Source organism: Mandrillus leucophaeus, unplaced genomic scaffold, assembly GCF_000951045.1.
Source record: "Mandrillus leucophaeus isolate KB7577 unplaced genomic scaffold, Mleu.le_1.0 Scaffold384, whole genome shotgun sequence".
Lineage (NCBI taxonomy): Eukaryota > Metazoa > Chordata > Mammalia > Primates > Cercopithecidae > Mandrillus > Mandrillus leucophaeus.
Window position 1 is genome coordinate 230,024 of NW_012104076.1, and position 18,451 is coordinate 248,474.

At 37.1% G+C, this 18,451-nt stretch overlaps 1 protein-coding gene across 8 annotated transcripts in view; it reads right to left on the minus strand.

The window, feature by feature from the left end:
• NFIB (nuclear factor I/B) overlaps nucleotides 1–18,451 on the minus strand; it is a 334,278-nt gene that overhangs the window by 222,809 nt on the left and 93,018 nt on the right. For 6 of the 8 annotated variants that reach the window (XM_011990847.1, XM_011990844.1, XM_011990846.1 and 3 more), the window contains exons 1-2: nucleotides 17,981–18,451; nucleotides 11,502–12,033 (exon numbers count right to left, since the gene is read on the minus strand). In XM_011990847.1, the coding sequence (XP_011846237.1) occupies nucleotides 11,502–12,033; nucleotides 17,981–18,010 (562 nt within the window). In that variant the 5' untranslated portion in view covers nucleotides 18,011–18,451. The remainder of the gene's footprint in view (nucleotides 1–11,501; nucleotides 12,034–17,980) is intronic. The other 2 variants (XM_011990845.1, XM_011990840.1) reach the window with 1 other exon arrangement.

Sequence of the window (18,451 nt, forward strand, 5' to 3'; positions counted from 1 at the left end):
AACACAGTGAAACCCTGTCTCTAGTAAAAATACAAAACAAATTATCCGGGCATGGTGGCGGGCGCCTGTAGTTCCAAGCTACTCAGCAGGCTGGGACAGAGCCATGGGGTGACCCTGGCAGGTGGAGTTTGCAGTGAGATCAGGACTCCAAAAAAAAAAAAAAAAAAAAAAGCATAATCCCTTCTAGCCACATCATCATCACTTCTGCCCAAACAAATCTAAAACGTAAGTGTAGTTCTCCCAAATGTGGGCAATTTAATTTTTTTGTATATGACGGTTTTACACTTTCATTGGAGTCCAGTGAATTACAAGTACTTGATAGGACACCCTTTATCCACACCAAAACTGAGTTATTTATTCAGAGAGCCACTAATAAAATTATTTTATTCCTTCCCTTCAAATATACCTAGATTGATCAATAAATTTATTCTTTGGTAAATGTGAGATAAAAAGTATTCTAAAACCATACAATCATCCCAATTTAAATTGGTTTTAAAACTACACACAACTAGCTAACGTCATGTGCCTATACAAAGAGTTTTCACTAATAGTTATTTATGCACACTGCTGTGAGCAGGACTTTGATTTTCTCTTTGGTATGTCTCGCTATCTGAGATAAATATGAACTAAATGATGACTGTCTGCTTCATATCCAGTCATTCCTTTTTTTCACTACTGGATAGTTTCTCTGGCAGTCTACATTATGCTATTTTCCTTCATATATAGTAGTAATTACTATTATTAACATTATTGCTTTTTCTTACATGAATTATTTCATTTAATCCTAAAGCAGCACAGTGAAGTAGGCATTTTAATCCTCGATTTACAAAACAGTAAAGCAAAGCGCACGGAGCTTAAGTGACTTGACCAAGGTCACAAAGCAGATAAATGGCAGAGCCAAGACTAGAACCCAAAATGTCAAATTCTATGCACATGATTTTTGTTACAAAATGAATGTTTGGGTCTTCCCCAAATTCCTATGTTGAAATTCTAACCCCTAATCTGATGGTATTAGGAGGTGGGGCCTTTGGGTGATAATTAGGTCATGAGATTGGAGCTTTCATAAATGTGATTAGTGCCCTTATAAAAGAGATCCCAGAGAACTCTCACTCTTTTGCTGCATGTACAGAAACAAGGAAAAGTTGGCACTCTGCCACCCGGAAGACAGCCCTCACTGGAACTTGACTGTGCTGGCACTCTGATCCTGGGCTTCCAGCTTCCAGAACTGGGAGAAATAAGTTTTAGTGTCTGTAAGTCACCCGGTTTATGTTATTTTGTTATAGTGGTCTGAACTAAGACACTTTCTGTGCTCTGCAAAAACGGAAAAGGCAGAAGTGAGATATGCTCAACTTCTTAAGCAATTCAAAATTCAAAGGATGACAGAATACTTTAATTTGCACAGTATTTACTCTTCAGTCTAAGAATAAGCCATCTTTCTTAAGTAATTCCTGCAAGATCTAAGACCCGCCTTTCTCTTTTTCTTCTAACTTCACTTCTCCTCAACTCCCTACAACACATGTGTGCATGCGCACACCCCCGGCTCCCTGCCCACACACACACACACGTTGGATAACACATAAGTTGGACTAGGAACTTTAACTCAACAGGTGAGATCACCTGAAAATTATTTCAATGGAGGAACTGAGGTAGACATCTGGAGAAAACTAAAGATATTTTTAAATCCTCTGGGCTGGTTGCTGTTCTCATATCATAGTCCCACTGTCATCTGACCCCTTAGCCCACTAACCACATCTAAAGCCAACTCCACATTGGTGCTGCCCCTGAGGATGCTGATGAACCAGCAGAAAGGCGTAAGAGATGTTTTCTACTCTAGACTCATTTTTACAGGAGAAGAGAGAAAAACTGAGGCCATGGACTAAAATCAGATTCAGAGCATTTCACTCAACCTTCCTCCTCTGACCCCTATGATTCTGGATTATCAACATGATTCATTCTGAAAAAGCATTTAAATTCCTTGATCTTGTGAACATTCCTAGGGGAAAAATAGTTTAAAACACAACAGTAACAAACAAACAAACCAGAAAGAAAGAAAAGAAAGCCTCTCACCTGCTATTTTCAGATATTTTTTAGATAGGAATACAGAAATCTACTGCTTTTTTTCCAAGGTTCTAGTGCCTGCAGCACATTGTCTCTCATCTGTCAGTGTATCTACACACATGTATAAACAGTACGCAACACGCAAGTAAGGAAATGTACATTTTAACTTAAACTTCCTTTTTTCCTCTAATAATTTAAAAATAAAATGTAACAGCTTGGATTTTAAATATTTAATCTGGCAAATATAGGAAAAATCATGAACTATAATGTCATATTTGGCAAAGAAGAGTTTGGTAGGATAAAAATATCTGTGTTTTAACATTTTAGAAGGCTTTTCCAGTATTTTAAAAATAAAATTATTTCACTGCTTCAGAAGAGAAGAACGGAGGTAAAATTCGCTATTTTTGCACATGAGGTTTTCACGAAGAGTAGGAAAAAAACAATTTTTATATTCATTAAAATAAATAGTTAATTTTACATGCTGGCAAAAGTCCCCACAGAAATAAAATCTTCATATTTACTAATGGTTCTCTACTATGTCATGAAATTTAGCTATTTAAGTCACAAAAGATAGGATTCCCTTAAAACTGTAACATAAGATGGAATACATAGAGTTACAACATTACTCATTTGTAAAAAAAAAAATTTGGTTTTACCCTAAATGTTTAGTATATAGATTTTTTCAGTACTAGTCAAAGATTCATAGTGTTAAGTTCAAAAGTCAGTTGTTTTCACATTGGTAACTAAAAGCATAACTAAATTTCCCAATTTTACCTCATATTATGACAATAAAATATTTTTATTGTAGCAGCTGAAAATGCCGAAAAGTAATTATTAAAGAAACCATAAATAAAAAAAGCTGAAAAGTCAACCTCAGAAGAGTGCGGAAAAGGAAATTATGATACACACCATCATAAAACACAGAAACTGAAAATCTAAGCAGAAAAGATCTAAAACCCTCCAAATGCCAGAATACTATGCCCCATCTCTTGTAGCAAGGAGGGCTGCAAATTTGTCCCCATCACTGTCAGCAAACAAAAGAAAGTCACTTCTACAGCCAGACCATGTCAAACAGAAGACGTAGCTACTGCAGAGGGACGCCTTGAATCCACTGGTGTGTAAAGTAAGGGCTTCGGCCTTTTTGTCAGCTATTACCATTAAAGAATAAGAGGAAACAGTGACATTATTACACAATAGAAAGGTCAAACAGCTTGCAGCCATTTCATGACCCAAACAAGTCAAGGTCAAGGGATTCAGGTAGCAACTTAGCCAGGGCATAAGTTACAGCGCAAATGAATTGTTTTAACACATCAGCTTTGGTCAATTAAACCTAACAAGGCAAGTTGCATCACGTAGCAGGGTTCCTGACACCAAGGCCAGAAGCTGAGACCGACCTCATAAAACAAGGCTTTTAACATAGCATAGCAAATTTAAGGTAATCCATCCAGAAACTGCAGATGTCAGAATAATAAAATACAAGTTGTCCTACGAAGGAACACTTTTTACACTTCAGAATTCACTAATAGAGGGGTATAGACTTCATATTGACATGTTATTAGCATAGGCATAAATGTAATCCCCCGCTCACATGAATTACAGAATACACCCTACTTCAAAGAACTTTTTCTTAATATCTGTGCTCATGATTAGACTTTTGTCCCAAGCTCTACCATTCCCTGTTAGCACCAAAACATTTCTCCCAGTATTTTTTTCAAAATGAGTATGAAAAATCAGGTTTCTTAAAAAAACAGTTCATCTTCATTCAGCATGAGAATATATATGTGTCACTTAATATTAATGGATGCTTGTTAAATGCTTTTATGTCGTTTTACGAGAGACATGTATTTCAAAATTCAATGAATACTATTTATTAAGCTGACTATTTTGAGAAATAGACTATTTTGAATGGAGTCGAAGCTAACTAAAATTTTAAAACTGCATGTATTTAGCATGAAATAATTCTTTTCTTAAAGGTAATTCTTATTTTATTTCGCACTTGTTTAAACAAACTCCATTTTCAACTGGTTTATGCTTCCTCAATAACTTACTGCATGTTCTGAACTGCCTTTAAAATAGGATTCTGAAAATACACAACCTCCAGGCAACTTTTGATAGTAAAATTACTTCATCCATCACCCCATATTTTTAATTATATAGTCCTTGTTCAGAGTTCTTTAATTTGTCAGTGATTCATCAATGCTGTCCTGTTTAAGCTATCATCATAAACAGAATATGTGTACCTAAGTGTTTTATTATAAACAATATATTTATGCATGTAATCATCTGCTTTCCCATTTTCAAACAATTACATTTTGAAGATTTTTTAAAAATGTGTGGCTTTCAATTCAGCCTCAAGGACTTTCCACCTCATTGGTTAGCCATTTCTTCCAATTTTCTGAATAATATAGCAACCAAAAAGCCCAACCATTCAAGTCCTATTAGTCTCACATCCTCTAACGTTCAATCTAATACAAGCTAATCCCACAGACTCACTCCTTACTGCACGCACTTAGTTTTCACAAGTTCTCTGCAGTTTGATGATTTATTCTCTATGCCAAATTCTAACAACTAAATTCAGTTAAATTAACCGCATCACATAATTAGAGTTCAAGGTCCTAAGAATTTACTTTAAAATGAGACGACATACCATGTTGCCACAGAAAAGTGAGCATGATCAGAAGGAAGCGTCTCTTCTTGCTATGCTTGGCACTGGGGCATGCGGCCGTAATAACTGAAGTTTCCGATCGCATAACCACTAGTCCTTGAGATTTCTAAAATTATTCCTCCTGCACAAGGATGGAGGGAAAAAGGCTGGAAAACTTGCTTTGAACATTATGTTGGCTAATCATTTGCTCCACCATAGCACATACATAGGAAAACCCCTTAAGTGTCGCAAGTTTTACTTTCATCAACTTCAAACTGGAAAATGCTATTCTTTCATAAACCAAAGAGAAACATTTACCCAGAAGCTAGTTTCGGAGCCAGGGATCGCCTTTGCCCATAATTTTCAGGTATTTAATAATTGACCATTTTAATGAGTGTTTCATATGCTCTTTGCACTCTTGCAAACTTGGAGCTTCAAACAAAGCAATAACTACTTCTTTGATTATAAGTCCATTATCATGTAAGCCACCATGATAACAGAAATGAAAACTAACTTATCTCAATTTTTAAGAAATCCTGTGAATTCTGACATAACCTCTTGTTGGGTCCCTCTCTCCTCAGGTGCTGAAATTCTAACTGGCCAGCAGTGATGGCAAGACTGCTAGTGTTAGAAAGCACAGTTTTATATAGCTTACCAGTCTAGTTTTTCAGTTTAATCTGGCTGAATGAAAGCTTATAAGGAGAAAGACCTTACTAAACTGGGTATCTTGGACTATTGTTTCAAATTTTAAGTGCCAAATTCAAAAGGAAAAGGTTAATGGAGGATTACAACTTTAACTTCCTTATGACAGCTTCTTCCTAAATTCCAAATTTAGGGAAAAACAAGTAAGTAAATGAAAAATCCTACCAAATGGATTACAAATCTTTATGTTTGGAAGTGCTTCTTAGGTACCACTTTAGAAAACAGTAACTTCAAAGAATTAAAGCTGTAGCAATAGGTGGCCTCTCTAAATGGCTCCTATCCAGCTCTAAGTCTCCAGGCACAGACACTATAACTGTGCCCATCAGGAAGGCACTCTTCAGGAGACCTGACCATCACTCCTGTCACTGCAATGCACAGTCCTCTCCAATTACCATGATTCTCGAACAATGCATATTATTTTGGTTCTTACAAATATGGAGATATTTGGAATTATTTTACCACACAAGAGATACTGTACACTAAATTTGTAAATCCAAATACATAATCTAAAAATTTTTCATTATAAAATTTGTAGTGCTGTATATACAGGGTGGGGGGAAGGATGCCTAATGCTGTCGGTAGAATATTTTACCAACCTTTGCTGCCTCCAGAAAGTGGGGTACTATATATTTTTAAATATTTGAAAATCATAATTGATGTAACAAATAAGCGTCCCATCCCTCCCTCCCTCCCTCTCTCCTTCTCTCCCCCCATACTTCCCTTTGAAAAATGAGATCATATTAACAGCAATGCAAGAGCTTAGTTTGCCATATCGGAACACAGATGCCAAGCTTCCCCAGCTGGCAACTGGGGCCTCAGAGTTTAACTCTTAAATTGTCTGCTAAAGCTATCTTGTGGCAGGGACTTCATGGCATAGAGGGTGAACTTCTGGTCAGAGACTGTGTTTTCTTATCAGTGAGAAAATTGCTAAGTATCTTATCTCACAATATACGTTCCCACAAAGGTCTCATTAAGCCTAGGAGCAAGACGTGCCAATAAGAGCCCTTCTTTATCTTGTGAATTGTGTATGAGCCAGAATGCAAACAAATGTGCACTAGAGTTCACAAGTTCAGTCAAGGACAAGTTGCTAGATGGGAAAAATTAACAGTGCTCCCCTAAATCAAACATGCATACCAAGTATTTCTCCTACACACAAACTTTTATGCTCCCAGAGCATTTCACAATGCAGACACACCAAATCATCCTAGAGACCAGCCTCATTCTAATCAATTATGAAAGCTTATTTTTTCCCATAATGTGAAATACCTGCAAATGAAGTGAAATCTGTTAAAATGTTAAAATACACTGCCAACTTGCAAACAATTATCTACTTAAGCTTTTCATAAAGAAATAATTGTTACCCAAAAGGATTCTGAAATTCAGTAACTGTAGGAAGAAAATAATTCTTAGTATTTGCTTCCTCACTAATGATATGTGACAACCAGGCAGGCTTCTATTTCAAATACAATAATAATGATTACGACCTCCCCTGTAAACAACTCATATTTTTCACAACTTCAAAATGTACTTCAATTATTATAACATTTAACAATAAAGCAACAAAAGTGGCCATCCAACAACAGATCATAATTTTAAGGGTTCAACAAGGCTAAAGGAAACTACTTTTTCAGGATAGCAATGAGGTTTCTGGGCTCTCTTTAACACTCCAAAACATGTTTAATAAGAGTGCAAAGTACAGTCCAAAAATCAGTTAGGCTGACTCATTGTAAACTCTAATCTGTTATATACATGACAACAGTCACTATCTCTCGAGACCTTTAAATGTCTTGGGGTGTTGTGACCTCTCTCTTCAAAATGCTTTCCTGCCCCAGAGAAAGGCCAATCCCACTCCCGCCCCCCTACTCCCACCATCACCACCCCCTTCCTTTTTTCCCCTTCAGACAGGACACAGTCTGGCAACTCAAGGCCTCCCATAGGCCAGACTTCCTTCTGTGCAGCCCTTTGGGTAGAACTGCTAATCCTTCTTATTAATTAACGAGATAATGGTGCCTAACTGAAAAACAATATTAATGCTAACTATCTAGGAAACTTTAACCAAAATTATTCTAGCATTCTGGTTGATTTTCCCAGTGTACAAAATTGTGCACTGAAAATTTCGTAACATTGTGATGCAGGATTGAGAAATTCCAGAATAACTGATTTTATATCAGACCTGAAGGCATAGGTCTCCTCTTTAAAGTTTTCTCTCTCGCTCTCTTTTTTTTTAAACATGTATTCTGTTACGCATTTCTAACTAGAGAGGAAAAATGAAGTCCTCTCAAAATGTTACTATAAAATTTGCAAGAGTGTAAAGTGAGGGAACTAGAAATTGCATAACAAATAAGCAGAGATGTGACTGAGAGCAACAGTCAGTCATAATGAATGCATTACATATCATTACGTTAGGTTTGTCCTCCACACACTTGTCATAGCACACCCTGCATCCTATAGGACACTTATATCCCAGGAAGGTGTGTTGTGCAAGGCTTGCCTGGTTTTTGTTTGCTTTTGTTTTTGCTTTGCTTTCATGAATGCAATAACAAAGACAATATGGGGAATAGGTACCACCTGCCCAAGAATCATTGGACATCTTTAATATCTTTGGGAAAATAGATACCATTTAGAGCTATTTTTTCTTTAATCTGTCACAATTTTTTTAGACAAAACCTAAAAAAAGGAAGAGTTTTATATTAGCTAAGATTTGCTGCAGCAAACAAGCAAGCAGCTTTCATTCAGGGATTGTCAAAAACTTTCCAGTGTGCCCACTGCAATGCGGATGCCAACCAACGAATCAAAGGCATTCAGCAACTAGACAAAGAGGGTCTGATGCCAACCTCGGTGCCACTGGCAACCATTATTGGCATCAAACACAGTGTCTGCCTTTTTTTTCCCCCTCGCCTGGCACTTCACAAACAAAATGGCGGTTCTTGTAGCAACGAAACAGCCGAAGCGCAGCCCCTGAATCAATAACATCAAATGATTTTATGGATTTAAACGCAGTTACTCCCAAATGATGTGTACATTTTAGGTGAAGTGCAGGGGGACATTGACTTTTATAAACAACTATAATGAACATCAGCCTTTGCTAATGTAAGGAAATAGCAAAATGGACTGAATTGCGGTCAACCAGACTATATGCATAGTAGCCGAATAACAAAGAGATTAAGCTTTAAAGAAAATACTGCCTCATGGCCATATAATGCAAAAGTCTAATGAACTACGTATCAAAAATGATTTCAAAAAGCATAAATGTTTCCCCAAACTATATCAGATGCAGATGTAGCACTATAGCTTGTGTCAAAGCTCTAGTAACTCTTCCCACATTTCAGAAAGATGAGGCTGCTGGGCATGAAGAAGGAAAAAAAGTGTGGGTTGAACCAAAAGAGAAAGAGGGAAAAAGAAAAGCATAGGAAGTTGGTCAACAATGAAACTTTAGTACATGATGGTCTTTATTTCATCTTCCAGAAGAGATGCAGTATGTGATCTTGTATAAATAACCAAGAGGACTATTGACATTTCTAGATCTGGAAATTGTCAATATATTGTAACATCACTCCACACTGCAATGCGGATGCCAACTAACAAATCACAGGCATCCTGAGCTAAACAAAGAGGGTCTGATGCCAATCCTGGTGCCAGTGGCAACCATCTTTGGCATTCTCTCTGTTCTTTCTCATGTTTTTCTCCCAGTCATTTAGAAGTGGGGAGAGAGAAAAAGGGGGAAATGTAATTTTGTTGCTCTTTCTGTTGCAAACATTACATTTCTCTTTTCTGATTTTTCTTTCATGTTTTCATTTATACTTCTTTACCTGATTTATAAAACAGACTTGGGTGAGTTATCACGTCCTTAGAAGAGAAATAAAAAGTCATCACTCGCAATATGCAGCCCTCTGACTGACTAGAGAATTATCTTTTAAAATCTGCCTTCTTTAATCAATTGCACTACAAAATGACATAACTAACCTACACTTGACAAGGAAAAATATATAAATTTTGAAAAGGGGAAAACACAAAAGCATCCTGACGTGAGTTTTTCAAAAGAAGAACCAAAAGATGCTAAGAGAAGATGATGCACTGGCAGGTAGCAGAGGATACAAGTTAGATGCACAAGATAAAATAATGAAAAGTTCTTACAATAGAGATAGTTGAACTAACAACAACAAAATAAATGTTTTATCTAAAAACATGGTCTCTAAGAGTTGCTTAAAACTTTTTGATTATCATGACCAGTGGTGCAACATGGAAGGTATTTATGCGTTTTTTCTTTTTTCAATCTATCTTTACAAATCTTTATTGTCAGTTCATCAAAATTAAGAGATCTGGCTGCCTGCCCCAGGAGTAAATGTGCATGCAGGCAGGCACACCTCAAAACCTAGCCTTCAAGCAACTTAAAATGTGAGCAGTAGTAAAGTCGTTGCAAATCTTCCCTCCCTGCACTAAAAAGTTACATGACCCACTTTTTGAAATTTTACTTCCATCCTTGACTTTCACAACACAGTTACAACACATTTATAGTCAATCCAACACATATATACAGCCCACCTTAAAGTGTCACCTCCTGGACATCTGTCAATCAAATAATTGTCATGTGTTACTGAGTTTTATTTTAGGATACATGGGACAAAAATATTATTTTCCCCTAATCTTCATTATTTGGACTGTAATTCTTAAATGCATGGAAATATTAAACACAATGTTTCATTTTTTCAGGAATAGGTAATATTTCTAAATGTGCAATGTCCAACACCATTATTTAAAATCAGACTAAAAATTCTAAAATGACACTTAAGCATATCTCCAAAGCTACAAGAAAATCAAGCCAAAAAGCACATAGTGAGTACCTAGAATTCAGAGTCAAAAAAGTAATTTTGATTTTTTTTGAATAATAAAGCTCATAGCAATGTATTAAGTCTCACATTTATATAATGAACATCAGATAACAGTCTGTCACCTGGCTATCTGCAGGCCATTTCTCTTCCCATCAGGCCAAGTTTGGAAATGACCTACCATCTGTGACAGCTCAAACTTCAGTCTACTTTTGGTATGCTGCTTTGTAAAATGATTGTTTTACTATGGATTGTTGCTAATGCAAGGACATCTATATCTTGATGCATTTATTTGAAGAAAAGAAATTCTTACCTACTTAAGGAAAATATATTAAGAAAAATAAAAATAAACATTTCATTAACTGAAGTATTCAGTAATAACATCATCTTTTTTAATTATTTAGGCAACATTTATACCACTCTCCTTATCAGGTATTTTAAATAATAGGTATGGTACGCAGTTTCTGTATTCTTTTTGAAATTTATTTTAAACCAGTGTAACCAGTCCACTTTCTATTTTTGTTCTGTAAGTAGCGCTGCGACTTTCCTCCTCGGTAAGTTTTATGAATTTACATACAAGTAAACTAACATTATTAAGTGTTCCCAAGTAACTCTGGGAACATATTATAAATAATTTAAATAATAACTCAATTCTACTTAATCGACAGTGAATACTGCACAATCAAAAGTGATGATAGAAATATTAAAATTAAGTAAATCTAGGTCTACGTAAGATATATTTTTGATACTATCTATCTTAAGCACTTTGTAATAGTAAACATTAGTTCTATTTTCAGTGCAATACCACTAAATTCATAAACAAAGTTCCTCTATCTCATTAATTAAAAAGATTAATACAAAAGTTACTTAGAATGGTTTGACTATTCATAAAGTTACATTTTCAAATCAGGAAAAGATTACTAGACTAGATGCAAAAATGTAGCCTACCACAGAAAGTATAGTGTAATGAACTACATTTGTTAGACTACCCTATGTCTTTGAAAAACAGTATTATTAGATACTTGAAAACACACCTCTTTGTGGTCTTTCTTAAGTATCCAAGCCTATCCAGGTATAAAAGCCCCGTGTCTATTTACATGGCTCGCACATGGCAGTGGACATGTGAGTGAAAGCGGACACCCTACTGTACCCAGAGAGGGTGGAGGATATCTAGGGGCCTTGAGAACCATCTAACTCAAGCCAGATACTCTGTCTACAGAGGTTTGTGTGCAGTGTTTGCCGTGCTAGAAAAAAGAACAATCTGCTCCTACCTTGCTCCTGCACGTAGTATGCCAAAAACAAATCAAGCTCCTTAACTGATACTGTGATATGATGTGGCTGGACACAAAGTGCTGGGTTTGTGCAATGTGGGGATTTCATGAGCCGCTCTCCATCGGTACTTTCCAAGGGGATGCCTTTGAACAGGATCACCATGACTAGATCCAGACGCCAGACTTTGTCTGCCTGTCGCAAGCAGTCGATTCTCCTAATCTTACCCTTCTGGTCGGGATTGGATAAGACACAGCACGGGTGCTTCTTGCCAGTCACGGTGAGCACAAAGTCCTCTCGATACTCCTGGCGAATATCTTTGCGCAGTTTGGCCAGGAGCCTGGATGCCCACTTCTGTTTGATTTCAGGCTTTTCACTGAGAAGCTCATCTTTGACTGCTCTTTCTTCATCCTTTGACATTCGCTTCTCATGCTTTTTAAAGTACTTGCGTTTTCGAGCCTGCAGGTTGAACCAAGTATAGGCAATTGCACGGACATGTGGAAGAAGTGCCTCGATGAATGGGTGAAATTCATCCTGCGAAAGACAGAGGGGTGAGGAAAAGATGTGCATAGTCAGTTTAATTTTAAAAGCTCAAAAAATAAGAAAATAAGACCACAATCCGTTTCCAATTCAGTACAAAAAGTTATACATGAAAATAACATTCTTTTCTTATTTAAAATTATCAAAATAGCAGGACAAGAAGAAAGTAAAGTATGCCCAGCTGTCCCCTTTCCACCAAAATTCACAGGTCAATTCTCCCTCCTATAAAGAAAATAAGGTTTATATTTTGTATTACACTCTGGCCCCATCCCCCTTGTTTCCAACCCAATGCCATGCATTCTACATTCTTTAAAATATATGCAACTAACTTAGGTGCTTGGCACCTAATATAATATTTCAATATTTGATTGACCAACTAACACTATGCAGTACCATTTTACAAAGAACACAGTGAGATTTTTTTTTTTTTTTTAATCGGAGCAGAGCTGTTCAGAAGGCAGGAGCGATGCCACAGTTCATTTCTCTTCTCTGTGGCACAGAAACACAAAGCATATAGATGCTCAGTGTAATGCCACACAGTTCCCGCTTTTGGAGCATGCTCTCAGCAAGAGGCTGCTGGTGGCACAAAGAGCATGCGCCATTAAACTTGATCCATTTTCTTATCAAACGTCCAACATTCCAACACTGAAACAGCACCATTCCAAGAGTGGTAACTAGAGAAACCGGTATACAGTGAGGGAAAGTGGGCAAAGGACATAGCTCGTCGTATCTGTGTCCTGAACAGAAGGTTTCCATACTTTGAGCAGTGCATTCTCTCCCCACACTACCAACGCCAGCTCCCAACACACACACACTTGCACTCTTGTGCTTTCTCACATACACTCTTGCATTTTTAAATAGAAGTTTTCAAACTTGAAAACAAAAATTACATGAATGTTCTTCCAGCAGCTTCCCTATAGAATATGCAGCCCCACAGAGTCCGTTAATTTGTTCACCGATCACATGAGTATAGCAATTATTCTAAACCTCTTAAAAATCAATCTGAGGTGAACAATGAAAAATGGCAACTTGGCACCAACTTTACATTCTTTGTGTCCCTGCATGCTGTGGTGGGGTGACACCAGGAGTGCACTGCTGGTCAGTTACTGCTTTTGTGGAATCTATACAATTCATTTGCCATGTAGATGAATTATCAGCTAGAACTGTGGGTGCATATATGCACGTGCATGTGAATTCGCAGGTACATATATTATTGAGTACCAATCTTTTGAATTAAGTAGTTTACCTTTAGGCTCCTGCATTTTTCCTGCCTGTTTCATCCAAGCCTTTTTTTAAGGGAGGGGATCAGTGAGGAATGGTGGATAATCTTTACCTACAGATATTTCAAGTCACTTCCCAATGCAGTCAGTTTCATTACTTCCTGTTTTAGGTAAAACCTGTCTTATAAGCTTACGCCTATTACTGTTCAAAGAGAAAGAGCTTAACGTCCAGTGCATGCACACCGTATGTATGCAATAAGCCAAGATTTCAAGCAAATGAGAACTTCCACCACCACTTTTCTGATCATATTGACTATATTGTCAGCCCAACTACAAAATAACTCTCTCTGATTGTATCTCAAGTTAGAATTTACATACTCAGGTTAATCACCCTGAACTACGTGGAATAAATTATGTTTAACAGAAGACTAACTAATTCCATTAGGTAAATATGATGAAAGTACAACTAATGACTCTTTAACAAAGAAGGTGTCAAAAAAAATCCAATATAGATATGAATGTATTTTTAAGAAGAAATTCAAAGTTTTAATGCTACAGACTGCAACATGTTAGCTGTTTGTACTTCAGATATGGAAGGAGTACATGTCCCATCCAATCAATAAAGTAGTTATCAAAAGTGTTCTAACATTGCTGTAAGTGTTCCTTCACCAGAATAAGTATGAATCAAAATTTTATAACAATACAGAATGCTGATGATTACATCACAGCATGAGGCATAACCAAATGCCATAGAGGAAATCATTAAACCGATCAGTAGTTTCCAGCAGAGATTTGAACAATTCAGTTACTATGCGAGCACATTAAACTAGGCCATGGAAAGAGTTAAACCACAATCTGTTCTTTGTGTGGGAAGGCAGCCCTGCTCACAGCAACCACATCCCATGATAAGACCTCCCTATCTCCATACACTTTCTGATGCCATGCTTTTAGCTTTCACTGTAACTACAAAAACTTTGTTTATCCCCTTTAGGAATATATGCAAAAAGAAAGCCTGCTCAAGGAAATGCGGGCTTAAATGTGCTTTGGAAACTCACTTCCTATAATCTTTTACTATGATTTATTGATATGACTAAAAAACACACATATATGCACCCATAAACTAAAACCTTGAGAATGTAAAGAGCACATGAGGTGGAGTGGGTGGGCTTTGCCTCACTCATTCTACCCTTGCCATGCTTTTAAAAATGCAATATTATTTTACAAATATTAAGCCATGTGGTAACACGTAAGTACTTATGTCCTTAAGTACTATGTTCAGTGACATTTCATTTTCTTATAAAGACATCACAGTTTTGATCAAATTTGTTTGTTTCAATATTTGATTATAAACATAATCATGCAAGAAAGCTCAAAATTTTAATGACTTATTTTAAACAACCAAAATCCAAATTTGAAGGTTGAATTTGAAAATTCTTAGCAAATGCACACAATTTTTAAACGTTCCTTTGAGTCTGCTGTCAATGCTGCCAAATATTGTTTTAAAACATGCTTTTTTTGAGAAATAAAAGTAGCAAACTTTCTCAGGCTACCAATTTGCCTTATGATATTGTTCAGGGTTTCACTATTATGTGAATTCAAGTGAAGCACTTATTTGACAAGGGGATATATCCTCCAAAAATGACTGTAAATTGAGGTTTGCTATAAGTCACATACATTTCTGTATTAACATGCCTAAATGTCATCTCCCAAGTGTGACTGTTTCCTAATGCTGAGTAGCACTAGAGTCTTAAAGATTATGAGTGACATGAATATGGAACATAGTAACTGTCCTGATACAAAAATGTTTTTTAAAAAGGTGATTAAGGTTTTCAAATATCCTAACTAGCAGTGGATTATTACAATAATATTAAGCAATTATAAAATTTTTTTAAAAAGCAAAACATATAAGTGATTTAAAATCAAACAACTGTATACAAAAGTAATATGCAACTTTGCTTTTTCAGAATTTTTAGTAAAATACATTGATGTTCAGTAATTCTCTTTTAAAACTTCCTTTAGTTGAACTAAATTGACAAAGTAAACAACAAAGTTACAAATTTCAGATATAAAAGTAAAGAGTCTTAATTCCACCAGGCATATTTATTTTTCTTCCGTTTCCATGAAAGGAATGGATAATTAGACCAACACAGAGGTAGAAGAGTAAATACTAGGTGTTCTTGGCGCATTGCTATATAACAATAAATCATGCAAAAAAATGTACCTAAAGAACTTAAAAGCAATGAAAGAAAAATATATTTAATGCCATCATGCCAATTGAAAGTTATATTAATGGTTTACATTATTTTTAAACAAATATTAAATCATATGATAGTTCTTAATTTTTCTTTTATATCTGATTTATACTGGTGTATAAATATTGGTTATTGATGTGCTGATTCTGTAGCATATCATTTTGCTAAACATATCATTTAATGGTAGGTCCTTTTTTTTCTAAACCCTAGATACATTATTCCAACAACTGAGATACTTTTAAAAGTTTATAACCAATTAAGAATGATACTCTATTTTGCAATTTACATGTCCTGAGACATGCTGTGCTACATACAGCTACTAGGCTCTTGTGATACAAAACCATTGATCTGATACAAAAGTAACACTATTAATGTGGCCTCACTTTTATAACACCTACATTACCTGCAAAGTCACATGGAGCTTAGTGAAGTGAGAATTCTTAAGCTAAAATACCTTCCCTGATATAGGCCTTGTATACATAAGCCTAGATTTATATTATTAAAATAGTAGAGGATATTAGTCATCACAAGTTATTGTTGTTAAGTATGTATCTTTGAATACTAATGTGATAGCTGAATGATTATGCTGTATATGATCCCAACATTCCATATGTCTCAATGCTGCAATATTATTTTTAACTTACACAAATTAAGATAAAACTAGTGACTTTTCAATACATATTTGGAGGAGACTAAAAATGCAATGTAATTGCTAGCAATGTTTCTGAAAAGCTGATGCTAGAAATATAGAGAAATGCACAATTACTCAGTCTTTTACAGGTGAGAATAAGTGATGCTATACTCTGTAAGTGAAAATCTTGCTTTGATTTGTTTTACTTGATCACGGTGTAAAAATTATATCAAGTTAACACAGCTTATCAGAAAGAGAGAAAAATATATCCGGTTGATGGGTAATATTAATGGTAACTTTTACAACTAGAGGCAATTCGTTATACCTGAAACAGTTTCATCATATTTATTGGCTATTATCATTCATGGTTTTTAAAATACAAATAGCTCAGCAACTCATTTTTCCAGTTTTGTTAAATTAAAGTGCATGTTTACTTGCTGAAAATAGCCATATCTAAGTTAATCATACTCAGATGCCAAACAAAATATAAACAATAAAAAATGTGTCAGCCAAAAAGCTACAGGACTGTATCCAATCACTGAATAAGCCTTATCATTGTTTTCATCTTCATTCACAATTTATGAATGCCTCAGTCCTTTTGAATCACAATGGCTTCTAATTGTCATACAATTGAAATCTTAATTATTTGTCCATTAAAAAATGCATCATCGTGATATTAGGTATTTTTAAAATTTTAACACGCCCAAGACTGGCTGACACTTGTTTAAATTATTAGTTTTCATGGCAATGTCAAAGAAAATGGTTTATCAATTACCAACGGTGACACATCTTCCTAAAAGCTGAAATAAGCTGCCACATACCTTTAGAGGTTTAAAATACTGCCTCAAATAACAGTTCTGGGCTAAGATATTTTAGCTACTTTGTCAGTTGTTAGTTTCCTGGGCAGCGATGAAAACTGCCCCCAGGTAAGTCTGTTCGGTCTCGCCACTTTTCTATTTGACCGTCTGGCTTAAAGTGATACAAATCGTGTTTTTAAAAAGTATAAAACCAGTGTTTTATTTCATAACATTATTCCTAAGGTCTTAGGACAATTCTCAAAGTAGAAAAAAATGACCTTACTTTTACCAGCATTACTTAAAATGCCTTACGAGCTACGCCCAAATATCGTCAAATGAACAGGTTTCCACAAAATGAACACGTTCTAAAACTCCTTAACAATCACCAAGACCAACTAACTCGTGTCAACGTAAATATTGCCTTTGTGGTGCGGTCACTGGAAACCCCAAAGTGCAGCGGGTCACTATGGACCAGGGTTTCAGATCCCCAAATAAAGCAAAGGAATGGGTCCCCGGACCACAACCTCCGACTCGCTTCGTCGCCCGCCCACCGCCTGCAGCAGTGTCCAGCGGCGCCCACACAGACTCGAGCTACAGTCCCCTAGCCCAAGTTCACTGGCTGTTTTTAAAAGCTTAGTCCCCGTAAAGTCCTCCAAAGCCCGAGTCCACCTAAGTGCGCGAGCTGCCGAGAGGGGCTGCGGGCACCCCGGGCGGGGATGCCGCACCACAACGGGCACTTGGGGGGCCGCACTGGGCCTCGCACTTACAGATCCCGGCCCTGCCCACCCCCGTAGGCCTTGCCCGGCCCAGCGTCCGCGCTCCATGCCCAAGGCGCGGGGCTGGGCGCTCGCAGTGGCCGTGGGCGAGGGGCCGCTCTCCGGCTCCCACGCCGCCCCGCGACGCCTGCTGTAACTCCAGGCCACTTCTTCCAGGGACGGGGATGTGCGGAGGTTAACTCAAGCCGTTAATTGTCCGCAACAAAACAAAACAAAGGCATTTCGGGCCAGAGAGAAAGCTCGAGAAAGCGACCGAGACATGTACCTGAGTGAGACAGATGGGAGAATACATCATGACTTCGCCTTAAAACGCACTTTCCCGGAGATGCCCAAGAAAATCTTCAAGAAGCAAGAATTTCATCTATTCATTTTACAGTCATCTGAGCCCCGCGATGCGATCAATCAGGACGGGGCTCTGCGCTGGATCACCGCAACTTCACAACAAACCCAGTCCTCCTTAAATAGCCAAAGATTCAAGTTCACTCGGCGTGCTAGATTTCCAGGGGTGAAATCCAATCTACACTTTTAACCCTCTTGCAGTCCTAGCGCGCTGGCCGTGCTTGCCGAGGCCGCCGCCGCCGCCGGTGTTGGCTGCTTTTCGCCTGGGTTTGGGGATTTGTTTTCTATTTTGCAGTTGTTGTTGTTGTTGGGGGGTAGGGGGTGCGCGAAGGTTCGGTGTGGGTTGGATTGGGGTGGTGGTTGGTGGTAAAATGCTTTTTCAAAAAAGGCGGGGAGG